The sequence below is a fragment of the Electrophorus electricus genome, chromosome 4 (assembly GCF_013358815.1).
Source record: "Electrophorus electricus isolate fEleEle1 chromosome 4, fEleEle1.pri, whole genome shotgun sequence".
In the NCBI taxonomy this organism is placed as follows: domain Eukaryota; kingdom Metazoa; phylum Chordata; class Actinopteri; order Gymnotiformes; family Gymnotidae; genus Electrophorus; species Electrophorus electricus.
Window position 1 is genome coordinate 31459066 of NC_049538.1, and position 25000 is coordinate 31484065.

General features: G+C 45.6%; 1 protein-coding gene across 2 annotated transcripts in view; it reads left to right on the forward strand.

The window, feature by feature from the left end:
• Nucleotides 1–25000, forward strand: part of cdh13 (cadherin 13, H-cadherin (heart)) — a 267459-nt gene that overhangs the window by 141307 nt on the left and 101152 nt on the right. For both annotated transcript variants that reach the window (XM_035525754.1, XM_035525755.1), the window contains one exon: nucleotides 22619–22797. In XM_035525754.1, the coding sequence (XP_035381647.1) occupies nucleotides 22619–22797 (179 nt within the window). The remainder of the gene's footprint in view (nucleotides 1–22618; nucleotides 22798–25000) is intronic.

Here is a 25000-nt window from a genome sequence, read left to right on the forward strand (position 1 = left end):
AGAGGAATTCAGGAAAAAGTTGAGGCCTCAATCCAGGATTTCTCCTGGGAGACTGTGCGCGCCACCTGTGTTCTTCTGTGTGCAAACAGTAGGCTGACACTCAATACGTCTCCTGATACGTCAGGCCCACCTGGCAACATGTCAACTCAGGTGTTACCCCGGTTACAGTGACCCTAATCACAGCTTCTCCCAACAGAGACACCCCCCCTTTCTCTCTCTCACCTCCTGACAGGATCCTTCTCACCTCCAGATGTGTGTGCGTGTGTGTGTGTGTGTTACAGCCTGATCTGTTGCTACAGGTATGACTGAGTGGTGAGTGAGTGTCTGAACGTCAGACTTAGAAAATAGAAGGCTGGAAAAATCAATAGCTAATTGCCAGGACAGGCTGTGTAGGACCGGAGCCTGGACCCCAGATACAACTGATCTGAGGAAGAAAATGATCAGTCTGTAGCCGACACTAATACAGGGAGGTGATTTGTAGCACAGCGATCCGTGTGCACGTGGTAATTTGTAGCACGGCGATGTGTGTGCATGTGGTAATTTGTAGCACGGCGGTCCGTGTGCATGTGGTGGTTCGTAGCACAGCGATGTGTGTGCACGTGGTAATTTGTAGCACTGCAATGTGTGTGCACGTGGTGGTTTTTAGCACGGCGATGTGTGTGCACGTGGTAATTTGTAGCACTGCAATGTGCGTGCACGTGGTGGTGTGTAGCACGGCGATGTGTGTGCACGTGGTGGTTTGTAGCACGGCGATGTGTGTGCACGTGGTAATTTATAGCACTGCAATGTCTGTGCATGTGGTAGTTTGTAGCACGGCGATGTGTGTGCACGTGGTGGTTTGTAGCACGGCGATGTGTGTGCACGTGGTAATTTGTAGCACGGCGATGTGTGTGCACGTGGTAATTTGTAGCATGGCGATGTGTATGCACGTGGTAATTTGTAGCACGGCGATGTGTGTGCACGTGGTGGTTTGTAGCACGGCGATGTGTGTGCACGTGGTGGTTTGTAGCACTGCGATGTGTGTGCACGTGGTAGTTTGTAGCACTGCGATGTGTGTGCACGTGGTGGTTTGTAGCATGGCAATGTGTGTGCAGGTGGTAATTTGTAGCATGGCGATGTGTGTGCACGTGGTGGTTTGTAGCATGGCAATGTGTGTGCAGGTGGTAATTTGTAGCATGGCGATGTGTGCACGTGGATGATTTCCCAGAGGCATGCGGTGCAGATCCTCTCCCACACACAGCAGGGCCTCTCACTCTCACAAAGCCTCATCATCTCTTCTTCAGACGGCCAGCAGGTGCTAAATTAGGGCCCAGCGTGTGTGCTGCAGACAACCTGAGTGAGGACAGGTCTCTGCGCTCACATGACCTGCTTGGACGGGTTTTTTGGATTGGGTGAGAGATTCGTCTCCATTCACATTCAAGAGCCATCTGCACTACAGAGCTGCTCCTCATGTTAATGGCTTTGTGATCAGTTCTGTTGGTGGTTTAAATCTGCAGAAGTGTTGGTTAATGTTAGATGATCTGCTCTTGTTCAGTCAGAGAGAGAAGGAATTTTAGCACAGGTGTTATCTGCTGTGAGCTCACTCTCTCTCACTCTGTGAGCTCACTCTCTCTCACTCGGCTCTGCAGACAGCATCTGCACTGATGTCCCTGAACAGCCTTCTACACTCTTCCCAGCGCTCTGTGCTGGTATTTCAGCACTAACACGTAGATTTCTGAATTATTCTCTTTTGGAGTTTATGATTCCACATTCCCCTTCATGTGAATATATTTTGGGTTTCTGATGCAGATCACATCGGTGCATTTGGTCCTGATATGGTGGCCCACATCATTTTAAAGCTATATTGCATTGTTATGTGCCAGTCAAATGCTCACCATCCCCGCTGTCTCCCACGCTGATGGCTGATGGTTATGGGTGAGTGGTATGCAAATGAAGTCAGTCACCGTGTCTTCAGAGGATGCCGAGCTGGCCGGCCATCCCGGATGGCGTCTTCGCCCCTGTGGATGCTTGTGCTCCACTAATCTCTCTTAAGGATTTAGGACCTCCCCTTCTCCCACTGCTCATTAGACCTCCGTACACATACCTGCGTATCCTGTCCCTCTGTATTCAGGGGACGGATGGCCCGTGACGTTTAAAAGTCTCTTCGCTCTTTACTCTCCACTTTAGATTATCGGCTCGTCATTGTTTCGCCGGAACATTTTCGGAAAGATAACCGGTTTAAATGTCCCACTGTGGTCCTGGCAGAGACTCTTAGGGTCCGATTAGACAGAAGGTGTGTGCTGGGCTCCAGTTTCAGAGATCACATGTTCACAGGACTTTAAAGTAAAGCAGGACGTAATCTCCTCATCAGCAGTGGCAGGTCAGGGGCTGGGGGGGGGTACAGGCATCCTGTGCCCCACTGTAGCGCTCTCAGGCTTTAACCCTCTTCCTGCCGGTGAGCGTGGAAACCCCACACCCCTCGGGAACTGAGCAATTTTTGAGGGAATGTGAGATCAAAGCACAAGTGAGCTGCAGTTAGAATCCATAGACGTGATAACAGATGTTCCTAGTGATGCGTACCGCGGCGAGTGTGTGAGTGCGAGTGTCATGTGTAGCTCTTTGCCGTGTGGTTTGCATGCCGACTGGTTATGGGAGCTGGAATTTTGCAGCGTGCTGTCCGTGCAGTTACAGGCAGAGACTGACAGTTCTTCCATTTCTGAGTGTCATCTGAGATGTCAGATATGACACAGAGCCAAGAGAAGAACCCAGAATCCGTCAACTCCTTACCCTAGCCACGAAACTGCTGCACCCACCCTGCACACGCACACACACGCACACACACGCACACACACGCACACACATGCACACACACAAACACACACACACACATACCAGCTTCTCACTCAGTATTCTTTGTGGCAGATGTGTGAAGTTGATCACCAGCCCCAGACTGATGACTGGTCACCGCCCAACGCTGCTATCAGTGTCCTGCTCTGGTTTATTTAAAATGACATCAGCCAGGCTTGTTTGAGCAAAGAGCTGCTCATTAATAACCCCAACGAGTGCGTGTGTGTGTGTGTGTGTGTGTGTGTGTGTGTGTGTGTGTGTGTGCGTGCGTTTGTGTGTGTGTGTGCGATCCAGTCCACCACACATTTGATGTGGGGTGTGAACACTTTGATTGAGTATTGATTCAGAATGGAAGTGTTGCATGAACATCACAGCTCCACGAGGTCTGATGAAAAACCCCTCCAGTGCTACGTGTCAGATCTACTGCTTAGAACATGCAGAGCTGAATCACTCGCTGGCGCGTCCCAGAGACGTCTGACTTATGAGGAGCCGTCTGCTTTGGGCACTAACTGTCTACTTAATTCACTTATGCGCTCCATCTTTTTCAAAACACAAGCAACCGAGGTCATTGCCATGACCATGAAGAGAATTGGCACATCTTTCATCTCTCTTTATTAAGTTAGAAGTGTGTGTGTGTGTGTGTGTGTGTGTGTGTGTGTGTGTGTGTGTGTGTGTGTGTGTGTGTGTGTCTTCACTGTCTGCTAAGTGCACTTACCACTGGGACTGCGGAAGAAAGACTTCTAACTTCACACTGAGAATTAATCGGAGGTGCCACAAGGTCACTACTCCATCTCATAAAGGGAGGAACTGTGGAGAAGCAATCGATAGGGCAAAGGTCAAAACGAGTGAAGTGACATTTATGATGTCAGAGTCACGCAAACGCACACAGATATGAGAGAAAGGGAGAGAGAGATAGAGAGAGATAGGGGGTCTTCAAACACAGACTGAAGACCCGTCCACTCATGGGATATTTAAATGACCACTGACCCTGCTCCTATATTGACTAAAACTAGTACTTATTGTAGGGTTGTTTACTACGCTGATGTTGACTAACAAACTCTAGTCCTTATTGTTTATTGCACTGATTGTTGTCTGTTATAGAGTTTATATGTGTTTCACACTTCTAGTCATCAGCACTGATCCCTGTATTTCTACAGTATTCTAGTTCACTGGCATCTTGGACTCTAACCTACTGTACTGTACTAGGATGCATCTATGAGGAAATGACAAACACTGGATAAGAGCATCTGATAAATGCTGTAATTGTAAACGTAAACGAAAGAGAGAGAGCGAGAGAACAGCATGAAGATGTCTCCCCCCCCAACCAAAGGACCTCCCCCCACCCGAGGGACCTCCCCCCCAACCAAAGGACCTCCCCCCACCCGAGGGACCTCCCCCCCAACCAAAGGACCTCCCCCCATCTGAGGGACCTCCCCCCCCAAAGCTAAACTCAGTTTAAATTGAATGGGTTTCCTTCTCTTATCGCGCACTGCTTCTTCCTGCTGGGTTTGAGAAGCGTGGCGCTTCAGTCGAGCAGATAACAGGAGCTGTACCAGTGTCGCGTCTCCCTGAAGTTTCCTGCTAAATCACACACAATAGTTTTTCCTGCTTTCATTTGTCAAGATGCAATACATTTTATTTGCTCCCCTAGAAGCAAACAAGTGTGGCATTCTCGTTCCAGACACGAGCCAAAGAGCCTCTTAATTACTTTGTTCAGTTTTTCCAGTTTCCCCCGTCATGGTTTGGAATGTCAGAAGTGATTTGCGGAAAGCTCTCCTGAGATCCACTAGGCGCTTGCGTGGGTTAGTTTATGTGAAGAAATGACTTACAGGAACAAAAACAGCAATTTATGGACTTGACTGATGGGCGAATATGAGTTCGTGAGAGACTCAGCCATCGTGAAAACAACCGTGTGTGTGTAGTACAAAGGACTAGCTGGGGTTTTAAAACACATATCTTTCAGTAGATTTTTTGGTCAGAAGGTAGGAAATATTGGCTAATATGGACGTGTGTTTGGTGCAGTGAGACCTGCTCGGGGTCGCGCTTGCTGCTCAGTGTGAGTAACGTCAGGGTTCGATAAGGACCAAACAAAGCCAACCGTCTGCTGAGTCAGCTGGACATCCGTGTGCTGCAAGCATCTCAGGGCGTGAACAGGAGGCGTTCGAGAGCTGTCATGGAGATGTCTTATCCTCATATTTCCCCGCTGTTGTATATCCATGGGCGACATTTACACTGGGGGCGTGCTCCCACCATTTTCTAAAATGGCTGGTTTTGTCCCCACAACTTTTTGAAAGCGAATTCTGAAAATATTAGCATTTCCTCTACATACTGTATTTGCTTCGTTTATTCAGTAATAATGTCTGTTTATAAAGTAATAATATGATTGTTTTAGTCAATAACATGAAATGTAGGCCTGTTATGTTCCTCATGACAAAAACAGAAAACCTTCATGCCTATATATAAACTTTCATATGTAAGATTTGTATATTTTCACGTTGCCAGCATAATGTGGAACACCTGCCGTTTTGTGAAATGAGCCAAAATATTGTTTAATTCAATAAAGAGAGACCAAACGTACTGCACTTAATTTATACCCACAGTCCTGATACTGCGTGTGGTGTGCAGCACTGCTGGACTGGACAAACAGGCCATAACCTTTAGTCCAGCTTCCTCCATTCAGACCCAGCGCTGAGTCTGTACAGTCGGTGCCTCGGGACACGTGAGGAGCCTCCAAACTGAATGCGCCACCTAGCATGCTGTTCTTGTCATCACTTTCAACGAAAGGTTACATCCATGATTCCGTCTTCCCCCGGGGTCAGGCACTGAGGTCAAACTGAGGTCAGGCCTCCACCTCCACACAGCGTCTGTGCACTTCCTGTCAGTTTCATTGGAGTTTGGGCAGTTCGACTGAAGGCAAACCTGAACAGAATTCCAGCCTGTTGTTGTCTGTTATAGAGCTTATATGTGTTTCACACTTCTAGGCATCAGCAGTGATCCCTGGATTTCACCAGTATTCTAGTTTGTACGTCGCTCTGGATCAGAGTATCTGCTAAATGCTGTAAATGTAAATGTAGTCTATATAGCAGTAAATTGCACACTAGAATTAAAAAAAAACAAAAACGTGTACCTATATATAAAACACCTATATTTGCAGAAGAAAAACCAATGTACAGAACACTAACACAAACTACAGTCTGCGGTGTATAGTGTAGAGGGTATAGTGTATAGGGTATAGTGTGTAAGGTATTGGGTATAGGGTATAGTGTGTGGTGTACAGTCTGTGGTGTACAGTGTAGAGGGTATAGTGTACAGGGTATAGAGTATAGTGTGTAAGGTATAGGGTATAGTGTATAGGGTATAGTGTGTGGTGTACAGTCTGTGGTGTACAGTGTAGAGGGTATAGTGTATAGTGTACAGGGTATAGAGTATAGTGTGTAAGGTATAGGGTATAGTGTATAGGGTATAGTGTGTGGTGTACAGTCTGTGGTGTACAGTGTAGAGGGTATAGTGTATAGTGTACAGGGTATAGAGTATAGTGTGTAAGGTATAGGGTATAGTGTGTAAGGTATTGGGTATAGGGTATAGTGTGTGGTGTACAGTCTGTGGTGTACAGTGTAGAGGGTATAGTGTACAGGGTATAGAGTATAGTGTGTAAGGTATAGGGTATAGTGTATAGGGTATAGTGTGTGGTGTACAGTCTGGTGTACAGTGTAGAGGGTATAGTGTATAGTGTACAGGGTATAGAGTATAGTGTGTAAGGTATTGGGTATAGGGTATAGTGTGTGGTGTACAGTCTGTGGTGTACAGTGTAGAGGGTATAGTGTATAGTGTACAGGGTATAGAGTATAGTGTGTAAGGTATAGGGTATAGTGTATAGGGTATAGTGTGTGGTGTACAGTCTGTGGTGTACAGTGTAGAGGGTATAGTGTATAGTGTACAGGGTATAGAGTATAGTGTGTAAGGTATAGGGTATAGTGTATAGGGTATAGTGTGTGGTGTATGGTGTATAGGGAATAGTGTGTAGTCTGGCAGAGCCGTAGATTCTCCTTATGGGCGGTGGGGATTCGGACCGGGAATGCTGGGTTGTGTCTGGGTTCCAGGAGACACACTCAGAAAGTCAAAATGAAAGTCTTACACCTGACGTACACCTCACAGATTTTGTACACTAAGAAACTTGAAATACCTCTTTGGTGCAATTTAAATGTAAGTAATGCACAAAATTTAGTCATACTGTGGTCAACATGACACCCAATCAAATGGCTCTCACTAGACATGTGACCTCTGATATGTGAGTCTCACTGATTGCTACACACTTGATAAGACACAAAACCACAAATACAACAAGACAAACACCTGTTTGTAGTCACATGTCCTGTTTGGGCTCATATGTCCGTATGTACTTCAGGACATTCCCAAATCAAATCTATGACAGTTTCAGCTGCAAAATAAGTTTCAAACAAGATATTGAAAATTAAATTTTAAATGTAGACCTGAATGATTCTATTCTTAAATAAATAAAAGAGAGAGAGAAAGAGAGAGAGAGAGAGAGAGAGAGAGAGCTATAACTTTGTTTCAGCACATCTGACTAAGTCTTAAATATTTCATTACTCTGAAATGGAGAGGACTTGTGAATGATATTTGTGAGTGAAATTCTCTCTGAATATCCAATTCATCTTAATGAGAATTCTGCTCTTGTATGGCTCACTACTGGAAATGGTTTTGAGCAGAAACAGAAACAGAAACTTTCCAGTTTCTTTAAGGTCCATGAACTGAATGAGACTTCCAAAAGAAAAGTTCAAAGAGGTTTATTTATTTATTTATATACTTATTTATTCATGACTGCATAGCATATCCCCCCTAAGTTAGAGTTCCACTTTAATTGGAGAAAACTTAACTAGGAACACACAAACGCTGCTAAATAACTATATGCAAGACTGTAGTGAACCATGTAGTGAAGCATGTAGTGACCCATTCTGTAATGAAGCATGTAGTGAACCATTCTGTAGTGAAGCATGTAGTGAACCATTCTGTAGTGAAGCATGTTGGTGAAGACAAATGTTACTGCAGGGGTCTCACTACCGGTTGATCTGTAACGGAGTCGGCTTCATCTGGCTGGCTCCCAGTTCACACAGACAAACGCATGTGTTCAGCTGTCAGCACGGCCGTGCACGGCCCACTCTGGCGGGCTGACCCGCGCAGCCTGGTGCCATTGGCCCATGAGAGGCTGGAGAACGCAGGAGTCTGGAGTGAGAACACTGTTCCCATGTGCTCTTTAATCTTTCTGCAGACTTCATCAGGAGGGAGGAGAGAGTGAGGTGGTGGAGCAGAAGGTTGCACATGCGGTGTAGAAAACAGCAGCTCACATTATTTATTCATTCATTCATTTATTTAATTCATTTATTTAGGGGGTAAAAGTTCATGGGAGATTTGCTTTAATGGAGGACGTTGTTACGTCTGTGCTGCGTCCTAAGCTGCTCGGGCTCCTTGTGGAGTGGATGCTCTGTTTAGGACACGTAATTAGGCCGCTAAAACATCAGATTCTCAACGTATGATTATGAAAAGGCAGAGTTCCATTTCAAAATTGCATTTATGTCTGATCAAAGGGAACGATGCCCTGGATCAAAGGATGTTCAAGTGTTCCTCTACTTCAGCAAAGATCTCAAAAAGAGAAAAAAGAAAAAAGAGACTTCTAAGATGTTCACATGAACGGGTATCTAGTTCCTATGGGATCTGTAGTCATGGAGACCTTACCCCTCAACAAGATCTGCATTAGTATCTATTACTCCTCAATTAATAGTCTGGCTCAGATGAGCTTGAACACAGAGCAGGTCCTGCGAACAGGTGTGTTGGTTTGTTGGTTTCCTGCGGACAGGTCTATTGGTTTGTTGGTTTCCTGCCGACAGGTGTGTTGGTTTGTTGGTCTCCTGCGGACAGGTGTGTTGGTTTGTTGGTCTCCTGCGGACAGGTGTGTTGGTTTGTTGGTCTCCTGCGGACAGGTGTGTTGGTTTGTTGGTCTCTTGTGGACAGGTGTGTTGGTTTGTTGGTTTCCTGCGGACAGGTCTGTTGGTTTTTGGTCTCCTGTGGACAGGTGTGTTGGTTTGTTGGTTTCCTGTGGTCTGGTGGGTTTGGCTGGTCTGACTGGTTTGGCAGGTCTGAAAGGTTTGGCTGGTCTGACTGGTTTGGTTGGTCTGGTGGGTTTGACTGGTCTGACTGGTTTGGCTGGTCTGGTGGGTTTGGGGGAGATTGTGGTGGACATGGTGCAGATATCAAAGACCTCAGCACAGGCCTGTGTGGATACTGCAGGAATTGTGGATGAAGCAGGAATTGTGTATAAAGCAGGAACTGTGGATGAAGCAGGAATTGTGGATGAAGCAGGAATTGTTCTGTGCTGTTGTCATGACTGGTGCACATGGCGACGTGTCGCAGTGACAGTTTCAACATTGTTTGAATGTGAAGAAATGACAGATTCATGGATGAGACAACAGATTTGTCAGGGAAGTAATATTGTTATTATTATTATTATTATTGTTGTTGTTATTATTATTATTATGGTGCACTATGAAGAGAAAGATAATATTTACATATTTGTGATATGACTAATTATTTAAATAATTTCAATTATAATTTTCCATGCATAATGACATGGCAACTGACTGATTCACATTTAATAGTCACAGTAGAATTGTTTTTCCTTATGATTTTTTTTAATTTGTTGTATTTAGTTTGTAATTAGGAGATATATTTTTATTGGGGTGATGTTCGTAGTCAAATCCCCATTGTGAGAAATTGTACACATCCTTATGTGCCAGCGTGAAGTGAGGAAAACTCCGGGTTGTGTTTTTGTGTTCGTACTAAGAGCAGGTCAGAGGAGGAGTCAGCACAAACACTGTTTTAAACCCAAACATGTTCGAAACTATTGCTGCACCAAAAAAGTTTAAATGCCACGTCCCCTACTGCACGGGTAGAGTTTAAATGCCACACCCCCTGGTACATAGTTAGTTTAAACACCACGCCCCCTACTGCACGGGTAGCGTAAACGCCACGCCCCCTACTACATAGGTAGTTTAAACGCCATGCCCCCTACTGCACGGGTAGAGTTTAAACGCCACGCCCCCTACTACATAGGTAGTTTAAATGCCACGCCCCCTACTGCACGGGTAGAGTTTAAATGCCACGCCCCCTACTACATAGGTAGTTTAAACGCCACGCAGCCTACTGCACGGGTAGAGTTTAAACGCCACGCCCCCTACTACATAGGTAGTTTAAACGCCACGCCGCCTACTGCACGGGTAGAGTTTAAACGCCACGCCCCCTACTACATAGGTAGTTTAAACACCACGCCCCCTACTACATAGGTAGTTTAAACGCCACGCCCCCTACTGCACGCGTAGTTTAAACGCCACGCCCCCTACTACATAGGTAGTTTAAACGCCACGCCCCCTACTGCATGGGTAGAGTTTAATCGCCACGCCCCCTACTACATAAGTAGTTTGAACGCCACTCCCCCTGCTGCACTAGTAGTTTAAACGCCACGCCCCCTACTACATAGGTAGTTTAAACGCCACGCCCCCTACTGCATAGGTAGTTTAAACGACACGCCACCTACTGCACTGGTAGTTTAAATGCCACGCCCCCTACTACATAGGTAGTTTAAACGCCACGCCCCCTACTACATGGGTAGTTTAAACGCCACGCCCCCTACTACATAGGTAGTTTAAACGCCACGCCCCCTGGTACGCTGCTCCACCTACCTTGTCACAGGCACATTTATTTCTGTCCACCAAATTAGCAAAAGGCTAAAAACATGTGTGTGTCCTACATAATTAGTAACATGTGCATCCTGCTGTGACTGGCAGGATAGGGAAAGAGTGAAGAGAGAGAGAGAGAGAGAGAGAGAGAGAGAGCAAGAGAGCGCGAGAGAGAGACAGAGAGTGAGAGAGAGAGAGACCACACTGACCATTAGAAGACACAGATTGCATTTTTCTCTTTTAAAGCTCCAAAGTTCATGTAGAAAAACAGATCTTTTTTTTTTTTAAATGTCAAAAAGTGGGTAAAATATAAACATGTTTAAGGATGAATTAACCCTGCTATGCTACACTAGTTCTGACTGTTATCATTAATTAACTGCAACCAAAATCATGGGTTAGTTATTTGGATTTAAACTAGTGTTTTAACTGTTTGTTTGTTTCATTGATCATTTTAAGCTCATTTTATTTTGGCAAAGTCTAAATTAGATGCAGAGTGTCCTGCAGACTCGGGTCCTGCCCTGTTGTCTATGACCTCAGTGAGACGCTGAAATAATCCCTGTGGTAATCCCAGACTCAACTGGCACTGCAGCAGAACCACAAAGCTCCTCAAATCAGACGTGTCTTTACCCAGCCAGGAGATTTGCCATGTCACCTCTCACTGTTTCTGTCTGCTGTCTCTTACTGTCCACCCTCTTTCTGGACACTGTCCTCTCTCTATCTTTCTGTCCTCTGTCTCTTTCTGTACTTTGTTTCTCTCTCTCACTCTCTCTCTCTCTCGATCCAGTGATGACATAGCTATTAAAACATCTGATCTCATTTGTCTCCCCTCAATTGTTTCCTGTCTGTTGAGTTGATGATTTCCTTCATTTTTACCATTGTGTCGGTCACCTCCCAGTGACCCTTAAACACAGACCTCCCAGTGACCCCTAAACATGGACCTCCCAGTGACTCATAAACACAGACCTCCCAGTGACTCATAAACACAGACCTCCCAGTGACCCCTAAACACAGACCTCCTAGTGACCCTTAACAATCACGGCTCTTCAGAGTTGCTTTTTCTGCTGTCTTGATTCAGGTTAGGAAGCTGGGCAAATCCCAAGTGTTCGTTTTGTGCTCAACATATGTGGTGCCATGTTTATTCATTTAAATGAAGGCTGCCCATCTGAAGTCTCTGTGGTGAACCAATTGCATTTTCGTATATCTGCTGTTTACTGGCATTCCTCATTATTGTCTGTTGTTTGTTTAGCACTTTACTGAGTGGTTTGAGTTTTACGAGGTTGTTTTGGTCTCTTAGTCAGTCCAGACCAGATGTCTGGTTAGTAACTGATGGCTTTGGCTTAGAAAACAAATCCTGGGTGTTAGTCAGTATTTGATGTCCCTAGTGTCCGAGGTGAGGCATCAGACAGATATCAGACAGGCTTCAGAGGAGGTGAGCTGTCAGACTCCAGACCAGCCATCAGATGAGGGGAGTTGTCGGACAGGCTTCAGATGTTACAGTGAGAGGTCTGTAAGCTCTTTCTGTTGGTCTGGAGTGGTCACATTCGTCCGACGTGTGTCTCCACGTACCCACTAATCCCCCTGTCAAAGGCACTATCGTGTCACTACTGAGTGATGATTTTTGTACCTGTACCCAGCGTCTTTTGCTGTGTCTGTACGTAGCTCTGCGTCGGCATGCTGTGTCTCTCCACAGATGAGACTGGGGATCCGACGTGTCTCTCTTTGCGTTCGTGCTGATCCCAGGCGCCCGTGTTTCTCTGGCACAGGCCGTGTAAAGCACCTGGAATTTGATTGCTATGGGCTGGTAAAGAAGGTAAAGTCACGGCAGTTTAAAGCGCCTTGCCGCCTCAGGTCTGTGGCTTGCCAGCCAGGTGTCTGAGTGGCTCCTTTGTTTTTATTTGAACACATCATGCTGAATTTTAAAAAAGAATTCTCCCTCTCTATTCCGCTCTCTCTCTCCATCTCCCCTCTATTTCGCTTTTGCTTCTTGTGTGTTTGCAGGTGTTGGGTTTCTCCTCTGAAGGGAGTGATGTATTTGTTTGTTGGTAAGCAGATTAGGAGAGTCAGTAAAAGTAAATCGGTGTTTCCGTTGTGTTCCGCTGGAGAGATAACACTCCTGTCAGACAGACGGAGACACTTCTAAAGACTCTGGCCAGCCTTCCTGGAGGAGTGACATGCCTGGAGGGATTCGTTTTATTGACTGATTGAGGCCGTCATTGTTTAGGCGGTGGATAACTTGAGCTGAACAGGAACCCACGATGGCGTCTGATGTAATCTGGGTAATCTCGTCTCCTGACGTGAACAAGGATGATTAATTAGTCTTTAGAACTTTTGGAAGCAAATGAACGTTGTTTCATGGCTTCCTGCAGACCTGCGGGCTCTCTTTGAAACTAAATAAAATAGCATTATTAGAACTATTAATTACTCTGTTGAAATACTAGTGTGAGATGCCTCCGTTGTTTTAGTCAATGCGTGTGTGTAGAGAGAAGAACACTGTGATGATGATGATGATGGCGATAATGATCAATAAAATAATGTGATACACAAATTCTAGTATATTTTCAGCAGGTTCAGGACATCATTCTAAACTTGTGCATTAAATCAGTGTTTCCTTTATAAAATTTTATTGCTACTCACTCAAACTCGAGTGACAGTGTACACTCACCTCTAGCTTCTTATTAGTCTAGTGTACGTCCAGGCGTTTGTTGAAGATGCTGATTAAACTTATGATGACTGTGTATGAGAGAGAAACATTCAGAATGGGCTCAGACACTAGCCATCGCTGCCTTTAGCCCACTGGATTCTCCGTCTTCCTGAATTGATCCCTGTTTCCGTGAGGCTCTGCTTTTGGAATTCTGACGGACATGAAAGTGCCCAAGATTCCCAGCTGTTTTCCCTCCGTCTGGCTGCTCCAAGCTGGCCACAGGAGAGCCAGTGTCTTTTGTCTGCAGGAAGATGAACACTTCGAGGTCCTACTGGACAGTGGTTTTGATTAGCTGTGTGTGCGTGTGTGTGTTTGTGGGCACACACACATGGTTGTGTGTGTTTTGGCACATGTGTTTATATGTTTGTGTGGGTGTGTGTCTGTGTCTGCGCGCACATCTGCTAGTAAAGTGTGTAATTGTTGTGGGTTTTTAGTGTGTGTGTGTGAGAGAGAGAGAGAGACATGCAGGTCTGGGTGTGTTTCCGGGTTAGTAGGTCTGGATGCGGTGACTCAGGACCCAAGCGTGCGGTTGTGACACAGACCCTCCAGAGGGGGCAGTAGGGAGCTGTGTCCAGTATTACAGCCTGTATGTTGTTATCTTATATTTCCATACGTTTCTCTGACCCAACACAGAGACATAATGCCACGCGGTGTGTGCGGTGTGTACTTTGTGAGCTGCAGGGATTCTGGCAGATGCGTGTAGCTTCTCTTAACAGGGCACTAAGCTCCCACAGAGACGATGAGAGCATTGGTCCCTGGTGACTTCAGCGTGCACACACTCAGACTTGCGTGTAGGTATATAACGTATATAATGTGTGTATATGCTCATATGGACATGTGGGTGTATAGATTCATGCAAACACTTGTACTTATACACCTGCAAATATACAGATACATACATACACACTTCTGTACTAACATGCATGTATACACACACACACACACATGCACGCGTGCACACATATACGTGTGTATGCAGGCACATGCTTCCACTACAGTTATCTGCATTCGTTTTATTCATTGTTTAATTGGACACGATTTGATTTGGTTACATTTGCTCATTTACTTTGCCATTCCATTTGTGCATGTTTGTCCATCTTAACACCCTTGTTTTCAGTAATGGCCATAATATGATGTGTACTTGATATAATTGAAAATCGCTCCAGGGCAGATTAATAACCAACACATTGTTAATGAGAAATGTTTGGGTGAGGTGGTGAATTCTAATCTATTGACATCACTGCTGGTTTGTAGTTCTCTCTCTCTATCTCTCTCTCTCTCTCTCTCTCTCTTTCTCTGTCTCTCTCTCTCTTTCTCTGTCTCTCTCTCTCTGTCTCTTTCTCCTTCTCTCTCTCTCTGTCTCTCTCTCTCTTTCTCTCTGTCTCTCTCTCTCTTCTCTTCTCTCTCTGTTTCTCTTTTCTATCTTTGTCTCTTTTTTCTCTGTTCTTTCTCTCTCTCTCTCTCTCTCTCTCTCTCTCTCTCTCTCTCTCTCTCTCTCTCTCTCTCTCTCTGTGTGTGTGGTCTCATGTGCTGCAGCAGACTAGTGAGACACAAATGAGCCGGTTGATGACTAAACAGAGCAACACGGCGGCTGCATGTTTCTCACCGAGACGCCGTTGCTCATCGTGGGTCTCCTGCCGCGCACTGAGTGTGTGGAGGGGTGAGCGACCCCAGCCTACCCCTGGAAGGAGGAGACGGGGGTTTTGAGTCCTGCCTGAGTCCTGCAGGCAGTGTAAGAAGCTCTCAGTCCTGCTCTCAGGAGCCACGTACAGCACCAACACCAACATGCCGGCAATCAGCACGCAAAACACCACACGCAAGTACACACACCAAGCACACACACAGAACATTACTCTCTCTCTCTCACACACACACACACTGAATGACTAAACAGATAGCATGCTGTGTCATGGCTGTTGTAGTGTGATGTTCATCTATGGGATTGTCTGTATTGTAGGTTTATTACATATTTATTATCCATTCACATTTGTAATTATTATGTAATTACTGTTACATGTTCTACTGTGGGAATACTCAAGCTGTTACAATCGTGGTATTTGGAAAGTTAACCCCTGTGAAGTATTTAGTCTGTGATGCCAGACTATCATTTCTTTTAAATCAGTGCTCATGCTCCTTGTGGTAGAAGTGCTCTGTTTGTCATAATGTAAACAGTTAAAGGTAACAGAGCACATGCCTGGTGGAGGTGAGCTGTGTGACCTCACAGCGGGATCTGTGATGCAGGGTATATGCCTCGCAGGATACGTTTGCGGGGTATATGTCCAGTAGATTACGTTTGTGGGGTATATGCCCAGTAGATTACGTTTGTGGGGTATATGCCCAGTAGATTACGTTTGTGGGGTATATGCCCAGTATATTACGTTTGTGGGGTACATGTCCAGTAGATTACGTTTGTGGGGTACATGCCCAGTAGATTACGTTTGTGGGGTATATGCCCGGTAGATTACGTTTGTGGGGTATATGCCCGGTAGATTACGTTTGTGGGGTATATGCCCGGTAGATTACGTTTGTGGGGTATATGCCCAGTATATTACGTTTGTGGGGTACATGCCCGGTAGATTACGTTTGTGGGGTACATGCCCGGTAGATTACGTTTGTGGGGTACATGCCCGGTAGATTACGTTTGTGGGGTACATGCCCGGTAGATTACGTTTGTGGGGTACATGCCCGGTAGATTACGTTTGTGGGGTACATGCCCGGTAGATTACGTTTGTGGGGTATATGCCCGGTAGATTACGTTTGTGGGGTATATGCCCAGTAGATTATGTTTGTGGGGTATATGCCCGGTAGATTATGTTTGTGGGGTATATATCCGGTAGATTACGTTTGTGGGGTATATGTCCGGTAGATTACGTTTGTGGGGTATATGTCCGGTAGATTATGTGCCTGGTCAGACAGCACTCAGACAGGGTTTTCCACACCACACCACCCAGCTAGCAGCAGAATGCCACACACACTGCAGTCTCTGAACACTGAAGGTGTTGTGCTCAGTTCACCCTTGTGCCGAACCAACAGGACATGATCGAACACTCCTTGGAACAAAGCGCTTATTGACTAAATTCAGCAATGTCTGTGGGACTAGAGGTGCTATTGAATCTGTTAGACCAGGACAAGCGCTCGGTGTAATAAGTTGAACTTCGAGCTGTTAAAACAACACAGATGTATAGGGGGCGCCGTTCACGTGAAGCCCGTGACCACAATCCAGCTAAGTAAATCCAATAGAGTTTCTGTCTGTGCAGACGTATGGCAGGACCTCACACTGAGCGCAGTCACGTCTGAAAAGACATGTTTGTTGCCCGCAAAACAACCATATAATAGCTATTGTGCCAAATTAGATATAATGTTATATCATTAGATAGCCAATTTATGTCAATTGTGCAACTTTTTGTAAGCACTGTATGATAAAGTGTAAAGCAATACACATAAAATATGTTTTATAGAGCTAAAGAAGATGACATTTTACTTAAGACTTCAGCATCCAAAAAGCACTTAAACTAAAGAAGTGTTGTGAGGGAACCTTTTAACAAAGGAAGGCCTGAGATTTAAATGGCCAGCAGACTCGGGCAGGAAAGGGTTAATCGCTGCCTTCGCTGTCTTCAGGTCTCACCTTTGTTGCACTTCCTCATTTTCTGGCTTCCTGTCACATTCGCTTCCTGTGCCAACTCCTTCCTGTGTCACGACAATAACCAGGCGCACGGAGGAAGGCTGCTCTCCCGACGGCGTGTGATCTCACGCTCGGTGTGTTATCAGATTATTAGATTAGATGTATGATTAGAGACATGGTTTATAAACTTCAGACTTGTTCAGAGATAATGCTTTGATCCTTGTGTTGAAGTTCTGTCACCTTTTCTCCCATCAGACATTTCTCCACCTCTCTCTCCTCTCTCCTCCCCTCTCTCCTCTCCCCTCTCTCTCCTCTCTCCTCCCCTCTCTCCTCCCCTCTCTCTCCTCCCCTCTCTCCTTCCCTCTCTCCTCCCCTCTCTCTCCTCCCCTCTCTCCCCTCTCTCCTCTCCCCTCTCTCTGCCCTCTCCTCTCTCCTCTCTCCTCCCCTCTCTCTCCTCTCTTCTCCCCTATCTCCTCCCCTCTCTCTCCTCTCTCCTCTCCCCTCTCTCTCCTCTCTCCTCCCCTCTCTCTCCTCTCTCCTCTCTCCTCCCCTCTCTCTCCTCTCCCCTCTCTCCTCCCCTCTCTCCTCCCCTCTCTCCCCTCTCTCCTCCCCTCTCTCTCTCTCTTCTTCTCTCTCTTTCATTTCCCCTCATTCACCGTTGTATCCATCTCTCCTCTCTCTCTCTCTCTCTCTCTCTCTCTCTCTCTGTCTCTCTCCTCCATCATTTTCCCATCCTACCCCAATCTCTACCCTGTTCATTCCCATTACAAAGCCGATCACACAACTCCGTGGCCTCCCTGAGGTGAACCAGATCCAGGAGGCGTATTGATTTCCCTGGACATCTGTAATAGTGGATGTGCTACATGTGACACCGTCGTGATCCGCTGCCCACGCTCAGAAGATGAGCTTAACGTGCTGTCACAGTCCTAAAGAGATTCTTCTTTTATTTTAAAATTAAATGTAATTGGACATAGTAAAGATTACTGTGAGGCACACACATGTTTGGAGTCATTTTGAGAACATAATCCATCCTCTATGCATGTGGTGGTGAAGGTTTAACAATCTACCGTGGCATCCATGGCGCAATACAACACTGACCAGCTAAATGAGGTATGTGAGGTGAGGGTGGAGGTACTCGTGCTTCCAATCAGGAGACTGGGTGGAGCGCAGGAGACTGGGTGGAGCTCAGGAGACTGGGTGGAGCTCAGGAATCTAGGTGGAGCTCAGGAACCTGGGCGGAGCACAGGACTCTGGAGTCTGGACGGAGATCAGGAGACTGGGCGGAGCTCAGGAGACTGGGTGGAGTCACCACCGGCCCCTGCAGAAGAGTGCCGTGCTCTTAATGACACTTAGTCAGACTTAGCTGTTGCTCGATGGCAGTCAAGCCCTCTAAAATCACCTACAGACTCCTCAGATGTGTAAATCCAGAGAGAAAGTGAAAAACTATCAAATTGCACTAGACCCATTTCTTTTTGTTTTACTGCCTGGTCAACTCCAGTGCAAAGTGAAATCCTGCCCCTGCCATGAGAGGGCGCCCTCTCCTGACTCAGAGCAGCAAATGCACCCAGCGCTTCTGTGGATACAGACTGGAATCTGGACCACGCTCCCAGTCGACGCCAAGTACCCTCCAGACTGCAGAGCAGGAGGTATTTAGTAATTTAGTCCTGTAACGGGAATGAAAGGTTTTTAACGCTGTCTCCCAGTGTTCCGATGGGCATGCCAGTTTCCTTCCTGTGAGGGTTTGAACAGAAGCACACAGATATAAAAACGCACGGTGCGTCTTTCCAAGAACAAGAGCAGTGTGATGCCTGGCCAGGTTCTAGCTGATTGGCTCGGAGCTGTGTAGGCCCCTCCCAGCCCCCTGGACCATGTGCTGCTGCTGGCTCTGGCGCTGAGCTCCCAGTGGCACGATAGTGCCCACCTCTGTGCCAGGAGCAGAGCTACATTCCCGAGATAAGCGTTTCTGGGAAAGAGCTGGAACGGATCGTTCCGAATCGCACATCGGGCAGATGGTAACATAGAACTGGGTCCTGTGCAAAGAACTTTAACCGTCATGTGCTTGTTAAGACCAGTTAAGACCAGTATGTGAAACCAGTTCCTGCAACCGATAGCACAAGCCAGCGTCTAAGTGATTAAAATCAGGTTTAATCAGGTTTAGCCTAGAGCATCTTTTAGTGCAACCTTCTCACATCACTTAAGGACCCGTAGTTAGTTAAGGCTGCATTAGCCGTAGGTGGAAAGCACTGATATTACATTAACGGCTCTAGTCTGGCATTTGATGAGACATTTTCCATTTCAGTGTTCTGTCTCCGGTTGAGGGAGAGCAGGGACTGATCCCGTACTCCAGATATGATGTGAGGAGCTGATAACACTGTAATGGTGACCTGCAGGTCTGCGCCTGTCCATTTGAAGTCCTTCCATTAAACCTCCTGATGCAGTTAACAGCGAATGTCTCTCGGCACTACGGAGAATATGGACTTCATGAAGAAAGACGATGGCTCCTGAAATCTGCACGGATTTGAAGCAATTGCCTCATAATTGCACATTAGTGGTTTTGACTTCACTGCCTGGTCAGTCCAATTAACCAATTAGACATGCTGGTTGATGTATGCGTGAGCTGATGGGAGCTGGAGGGAGCTGAGGGCTTTGTCATGGGCCATATTGATGGAGGCACTTTTAATACGTAAGAGAGTAACACTGAAGACACGTTCATGTAATAATAATGATAATAACCAACTTTATTAATGATTGAGTACTGAGAAGGACCTCATGACAATTAGCTCAGATGTTTAAGTAAAATAATGAGCTCAAAAACAGATGCAACATTAAAATTCAATGTAGGCACACAGGCGCTGTTCGTGTTGATAACCGATCTTCAGGTACGAGATCTTTTAAAGGCTATAGGCACCCTCATGACCTCACACAAGCAAACATAAGTTTTTTTCCTCCTTCCCCAGAAGTCTTTTTTTGCTGTGAAGTGTTCCAGACATGCTGTCCTGGTTAATTTACACAGTGGCGGAATTTAATTGAGCAGTATTTTACTTCGCCTTGAAGGGGTTTATTGAAGTAGTTATTTTCAGCGCAATGCCAATATTGCAAATTCATACCATGGCCAAGTATATTAAAGTGTATACTTTATTGACAAAGGAATAGGGCTAAAACTATTAGCAGTTATATAGATGCATATTCATTTATGTCTAGTGTACTTGGATTATCTGTGACATTTGCTGTAGTTTTTTTCTGAAGTTTCTGAAAAATTCAAACCTTTGCTGTAGGAATCCATGTGCACATGACGTGTTCTTCAGGTTAGCTTTCTGTATGATGTCACTCAAACAGAGAGAGAGAGAGAGAGAGAGAGAGAGAGAGAGAGAGAGAGAGAAATATTTGCCAGTTTTATCACTTTTAATATTTAATAATTCTGTTCATTGCATTGCCAACAGTTGTTAATTATAGTTCATGCCAATAAAGCTATTTCAATTTGAATATGAAAATGAGAGAAAAAGAAATCTGACTTATTATTAATTAACCTGTTAATACACCTGTTATATTTTCATTTCATCCTCTTCTGAGTTTCAGTCTTTTGTTATTACTGTACTACACATGGCCGTGCCAGGCATTGTGATGCCGTCGTCTTTATGCAGGTTCTGCATTTCGACTTTATACCTGTTCACTGTCCAGGGCCATGCACCTGGCTGTAGGCCATGCCCTTATCCAGACAGGTACCTACTGCCTTCAGCACTGAAGGGTCCATGATCGTAGTGGCTGTATCTGTTCATCAGTTAGGGTGTCAGATCTGACTGTGTTTAGAAGGCTAAGAACAAGCAAAAGTTTATGGAGACTTTTGAAGTTGTTTATTATTATTATTATTATTATTATTACTATTATTATTATTATTACTATTATTGCTATTATTATTATTATTACTATTATTATTATTATTATTATTATTATTATTATTATTATTATTATTATTGCAGTTCCTTACAGCACTTGATTTTCCAAGTTCAGCACAAGCCAGGCATCTGAACCCCAGTCCACAGTCTGATAGAGTATAAATGCAGCACAGTCTGACTGGGTATAAACACAGCACAGTCTGATAGGGTATAAACACAGCACTGTCTGATTGGGTATAAACACAGCACTGTCTGATTGGGTATAAACACAGCACTGTCTGATTGGGTTTAAACATAGCACAGTCTGATAGGGTATAAACACAGCTCAATTTGATAGGTTATAAACACAGTACTGTCTTATTGGTATAGGCACAGCACTGTCTGATAGGGTATAAGCACAGTACTGTCTGATTGGGTATAAACACAGCACTGTTTGAAAAGGCATAAACAGCACTGTCTGATTGGGTATAAACAGCACTGTCTGATTGGGTATAAGCACTGCACTGTCTGATTGGGTATAAGCACTGCACTGTCTGATTGGGTATAAACACAGCACTGTCTGATTGGGTATAAAAAAAGCACAGTCTGATTGGGTATAAACACAGAACAGTGATTGGATATAAGCACAGCACAGTCTGATTGGGTATAAACAAAGCACAGTTTGATAGGTTATAAACACAGCACTGTCTGATTGGGTGTAAGCACAGCACAGTCTGATAGGGTATAAACACAGCACTGTCTGATTGGGTATAAACACAGCACTGTCTGATTGGGTATAAACACAGCACTGTCTGATAGGGTATAACACAGCACTGTCTGATTGGGTATAAGCACAGCACTGTCTGATAGGGTATAAACACAGTACTGTCTTATTGGTATAAGCACAGCACAGTCTGATAGGGTATAAGCACAGTACTGTTTAATAAGGTATAAACACAGCACTGTCTGATTGGGTATAAACAAAGCACTGTCTGATAGGGTATAAACACAGCACTGTCTGATTGGGTATAAACACAGAACAGTGATTGGATATAAGCACAGCACAGTCTGATTGGGTATAAACAAAGCACAGTTTGATAGGTTATAAACACAGCACTGTCTGATTGGGTGTAAGCACAGCACAGTCTGATAGGGTATAAACACAGCACTGTCTGATTGGGTATAAACACAGCACGGTCTGATTGGGTATAAACACAGCACTGTCTGATAGGGTATAACACAGCACTGTCTGATTGGGTATAAGCACAGCACAGTCTGATTGGGTATAAGCACAGAACAGTCTGATTGGGTATAAACACAGCACTGTCTGATTGGGTGTAAGCACAGCACAGTCTGATAGGGTATAAACAGCACTGTCTGATTGGGTATAAACACAGCACTGTCTGATTGGGTATAAACACAGCACTGTCTGATAGGGTATAACACAGCACTGTCTGATTGGGTATAAGCACAGAACAGTCTGATTGGGTATAAACACAGAACAGTCTGATTGGGTATAAGCACAGCACAGTCTGATTGGGTATAAGCACAGAACAGTCTGATTGGGTATAAGCACAGAGCAGTCTGATTGGATATAAGCACAGCACAGTCTGATTGGGTATAAACAGCACAATTTGATAGGTTATAAACACAGCACTGTCTTATTGGGTATAAGCACAGTACTGTCTGATTGGGTATAAACTCAGCACAGTCTGATTGGGTATAAGCACAGAGCAGTCTGATTGGGTATAAGCACAGCACGTTGGTGCATTGTGATGTACGCAGCACAGTGCTGAGGTGTATCGTGTGTTCGCACTGTTTCTAAGCGAGCGGTGATGCTGTGTTACAGGCACCACGGTAATGACGATGACTGCTTTTGACGCTGACGACACAAGCACTGACAACGCCGTCCTGCGTTACAACATTCTGAGACAGCAGCCCGAGAAGCCCTCGCCGAACATGTTCTACATCGACCCGGAGAGGGGCAACATCGTCACGGTCATCTCCCCCTCCCTGCTGGACAGAGAGGTACGCACATCCACTCTCTTTCTCTGGAGTGGTAGAAGGTCATCTCAGCCTTCATGTTTTTCCATGCTGCTGGGCATGTGTGGTCCTAGGTTTTAGTAGTGTGCAGTCTGCTCCAAGAGGACCTTTTAGGGCTGCGCGGGACATAAATTGTCACCGCGTCTCCGTAGACAGGAGCAGCCATTTGGTGTTGAGGAGTGGGGCTGACGTGTCTCACGGCCGGGCAGGGTTAGCGGCAAATGCTAAGGAGGGACCACGGGGAGCGTTTCTCCGTCTCTGAGCGAGACAACACCGCGATGGCTCTTTCAGAAGGGTGACAAATGTGGAAACATCGGTTTGGCCCACTCCCGGAGGAACGATGTTGGCTGTTGTCAGACACTTCAAGCGTGGTTTAATTGAGGTTATACACATTTAGCCAACAGTGTCGAGTGTGTCCGACAGGGCCAGAGAGAGAGAGAGAGCTGTCGGCTGGAACCGTGCACAGCTGTGATCCACAGCAGTAAGTGCGCGCGCTGATGTCTGTGTATATGAACGCTCGTCAGTTTGAAACGCCGTGAGTGCATAACCATGTGAATGTTTTCCATAATGTCCCACGGTCTTCCTGATATGGTCTGAGTGACAGGTCCAGGGGTCCCTACACACACTTAGACTCTCCCGTGCCCTGGCCAAGTCGTGTGTGTGGAATATGGCAGGTGTTGCAGGTGATGTCAGCTGTATTAACAGGTGTGAAGAGAATGTGTCTGTTATCATGGGAGATAAAAAAGGTGTGACTTATCACTGTTAAATACCAGGGGCGGAGTTACCAGGGGTGGGGCGGAGCTGGAAACCCATTACTACACACACCTTTAGGTCACAGTGTGAGTGTCAGCACTACGGTCCATTCTCAATCACTTTAGGTATTTTAACACTACGGGCTCAATAGCAGTGACAGCAAGATCGAGCAGAATTGAGAAATCAATGTTGCCATGCTGGAATCGTCTGCTGTCCTGAGCATGTTTTGCTGAGATGTGTATTTCTCATTTCTGTCTCTCTGTCCCTGGATCAGTGGGAGAGTGTAATTCCTTTCTCAGATAGTGATGAGACTTGTTTTAGTCTGCAGAGATGAAATCATGGCAGTGATCAAAGAGAAGTGAAGGGAGCAGACGCAGACACACACACACCAAACACCCCCCAACACACACACACACACCAAACACCCCCCACACACACACATGCGCGCACACACACACACACACACGTGCACACACACACACACACACACCAAACACACACCCCCCACACACAGACACACATGCGCGCACACACACACACACACATGCGCACAAAACACACACACACAAAGGCGCACACACACCAAACACCCCCCCACACATACACACACACACGTGCACACGCACACACACACGCGTGCGCACACACACACACACACACACACCAAACACCCCCCCCCCCCCCCCCCCACACACACACACACACACACTGAAGAGCAACATTCTTTGTGCATTTCATATTTTATCAGCTCCTTTGGTGATGTTTAAATTTGAACACACACACACACTCCAAAAGGCAGTGGGTTATGGGTATGTTTATTTGCGTCTCTCTCTCTTTCTCTCTCTCTCTGTGTTTGCGTCTGTGTGTGTTTGTGCATTTATATTCTGCTTGTTGTCATTCAGAACGGTGTGCGTGAGTAATGATGTATTTGATGTGAGTGTTTAAAACCCCTGCTACCTTATGTTACACAGCAGACGTGATTAATCGAGCAGAATGTTGCTGCCAAAGCATTCCACGTTTCTCAGTCGTTTAGATTCTCCGAACATTCCCTCCTGGATCTCCTCACTGACCTCTTTCCAAGTCTCTGCTCATCTGTGGTCCGTGTGAAACGTTTGACACAAAACAGCACATGTTTCCTTCAGTCTTCATGTCTGACAGAAGGATGGCTTCAGTTATTTTGAGATTTTCGCAATGAAAATGTTTTAATGTTAAAAGTAACATTAAATTTGGAAAGCAAAGATGATAAATATACTAAGAGCATGGTAACCACATGTTCTGCAGGACCTCAGCATCGTTGTAAATGTTCTGCATTGCCTGCCGTGACCGCGATCACACGGCTGCGGCTTCATTATCCCCTGTGAAACATTTCCTTTGAGGGTCCACACTGCTGAAGGCTCTCAGCCGGGATCTCGGAATTAACGTGTGACAGACTGCA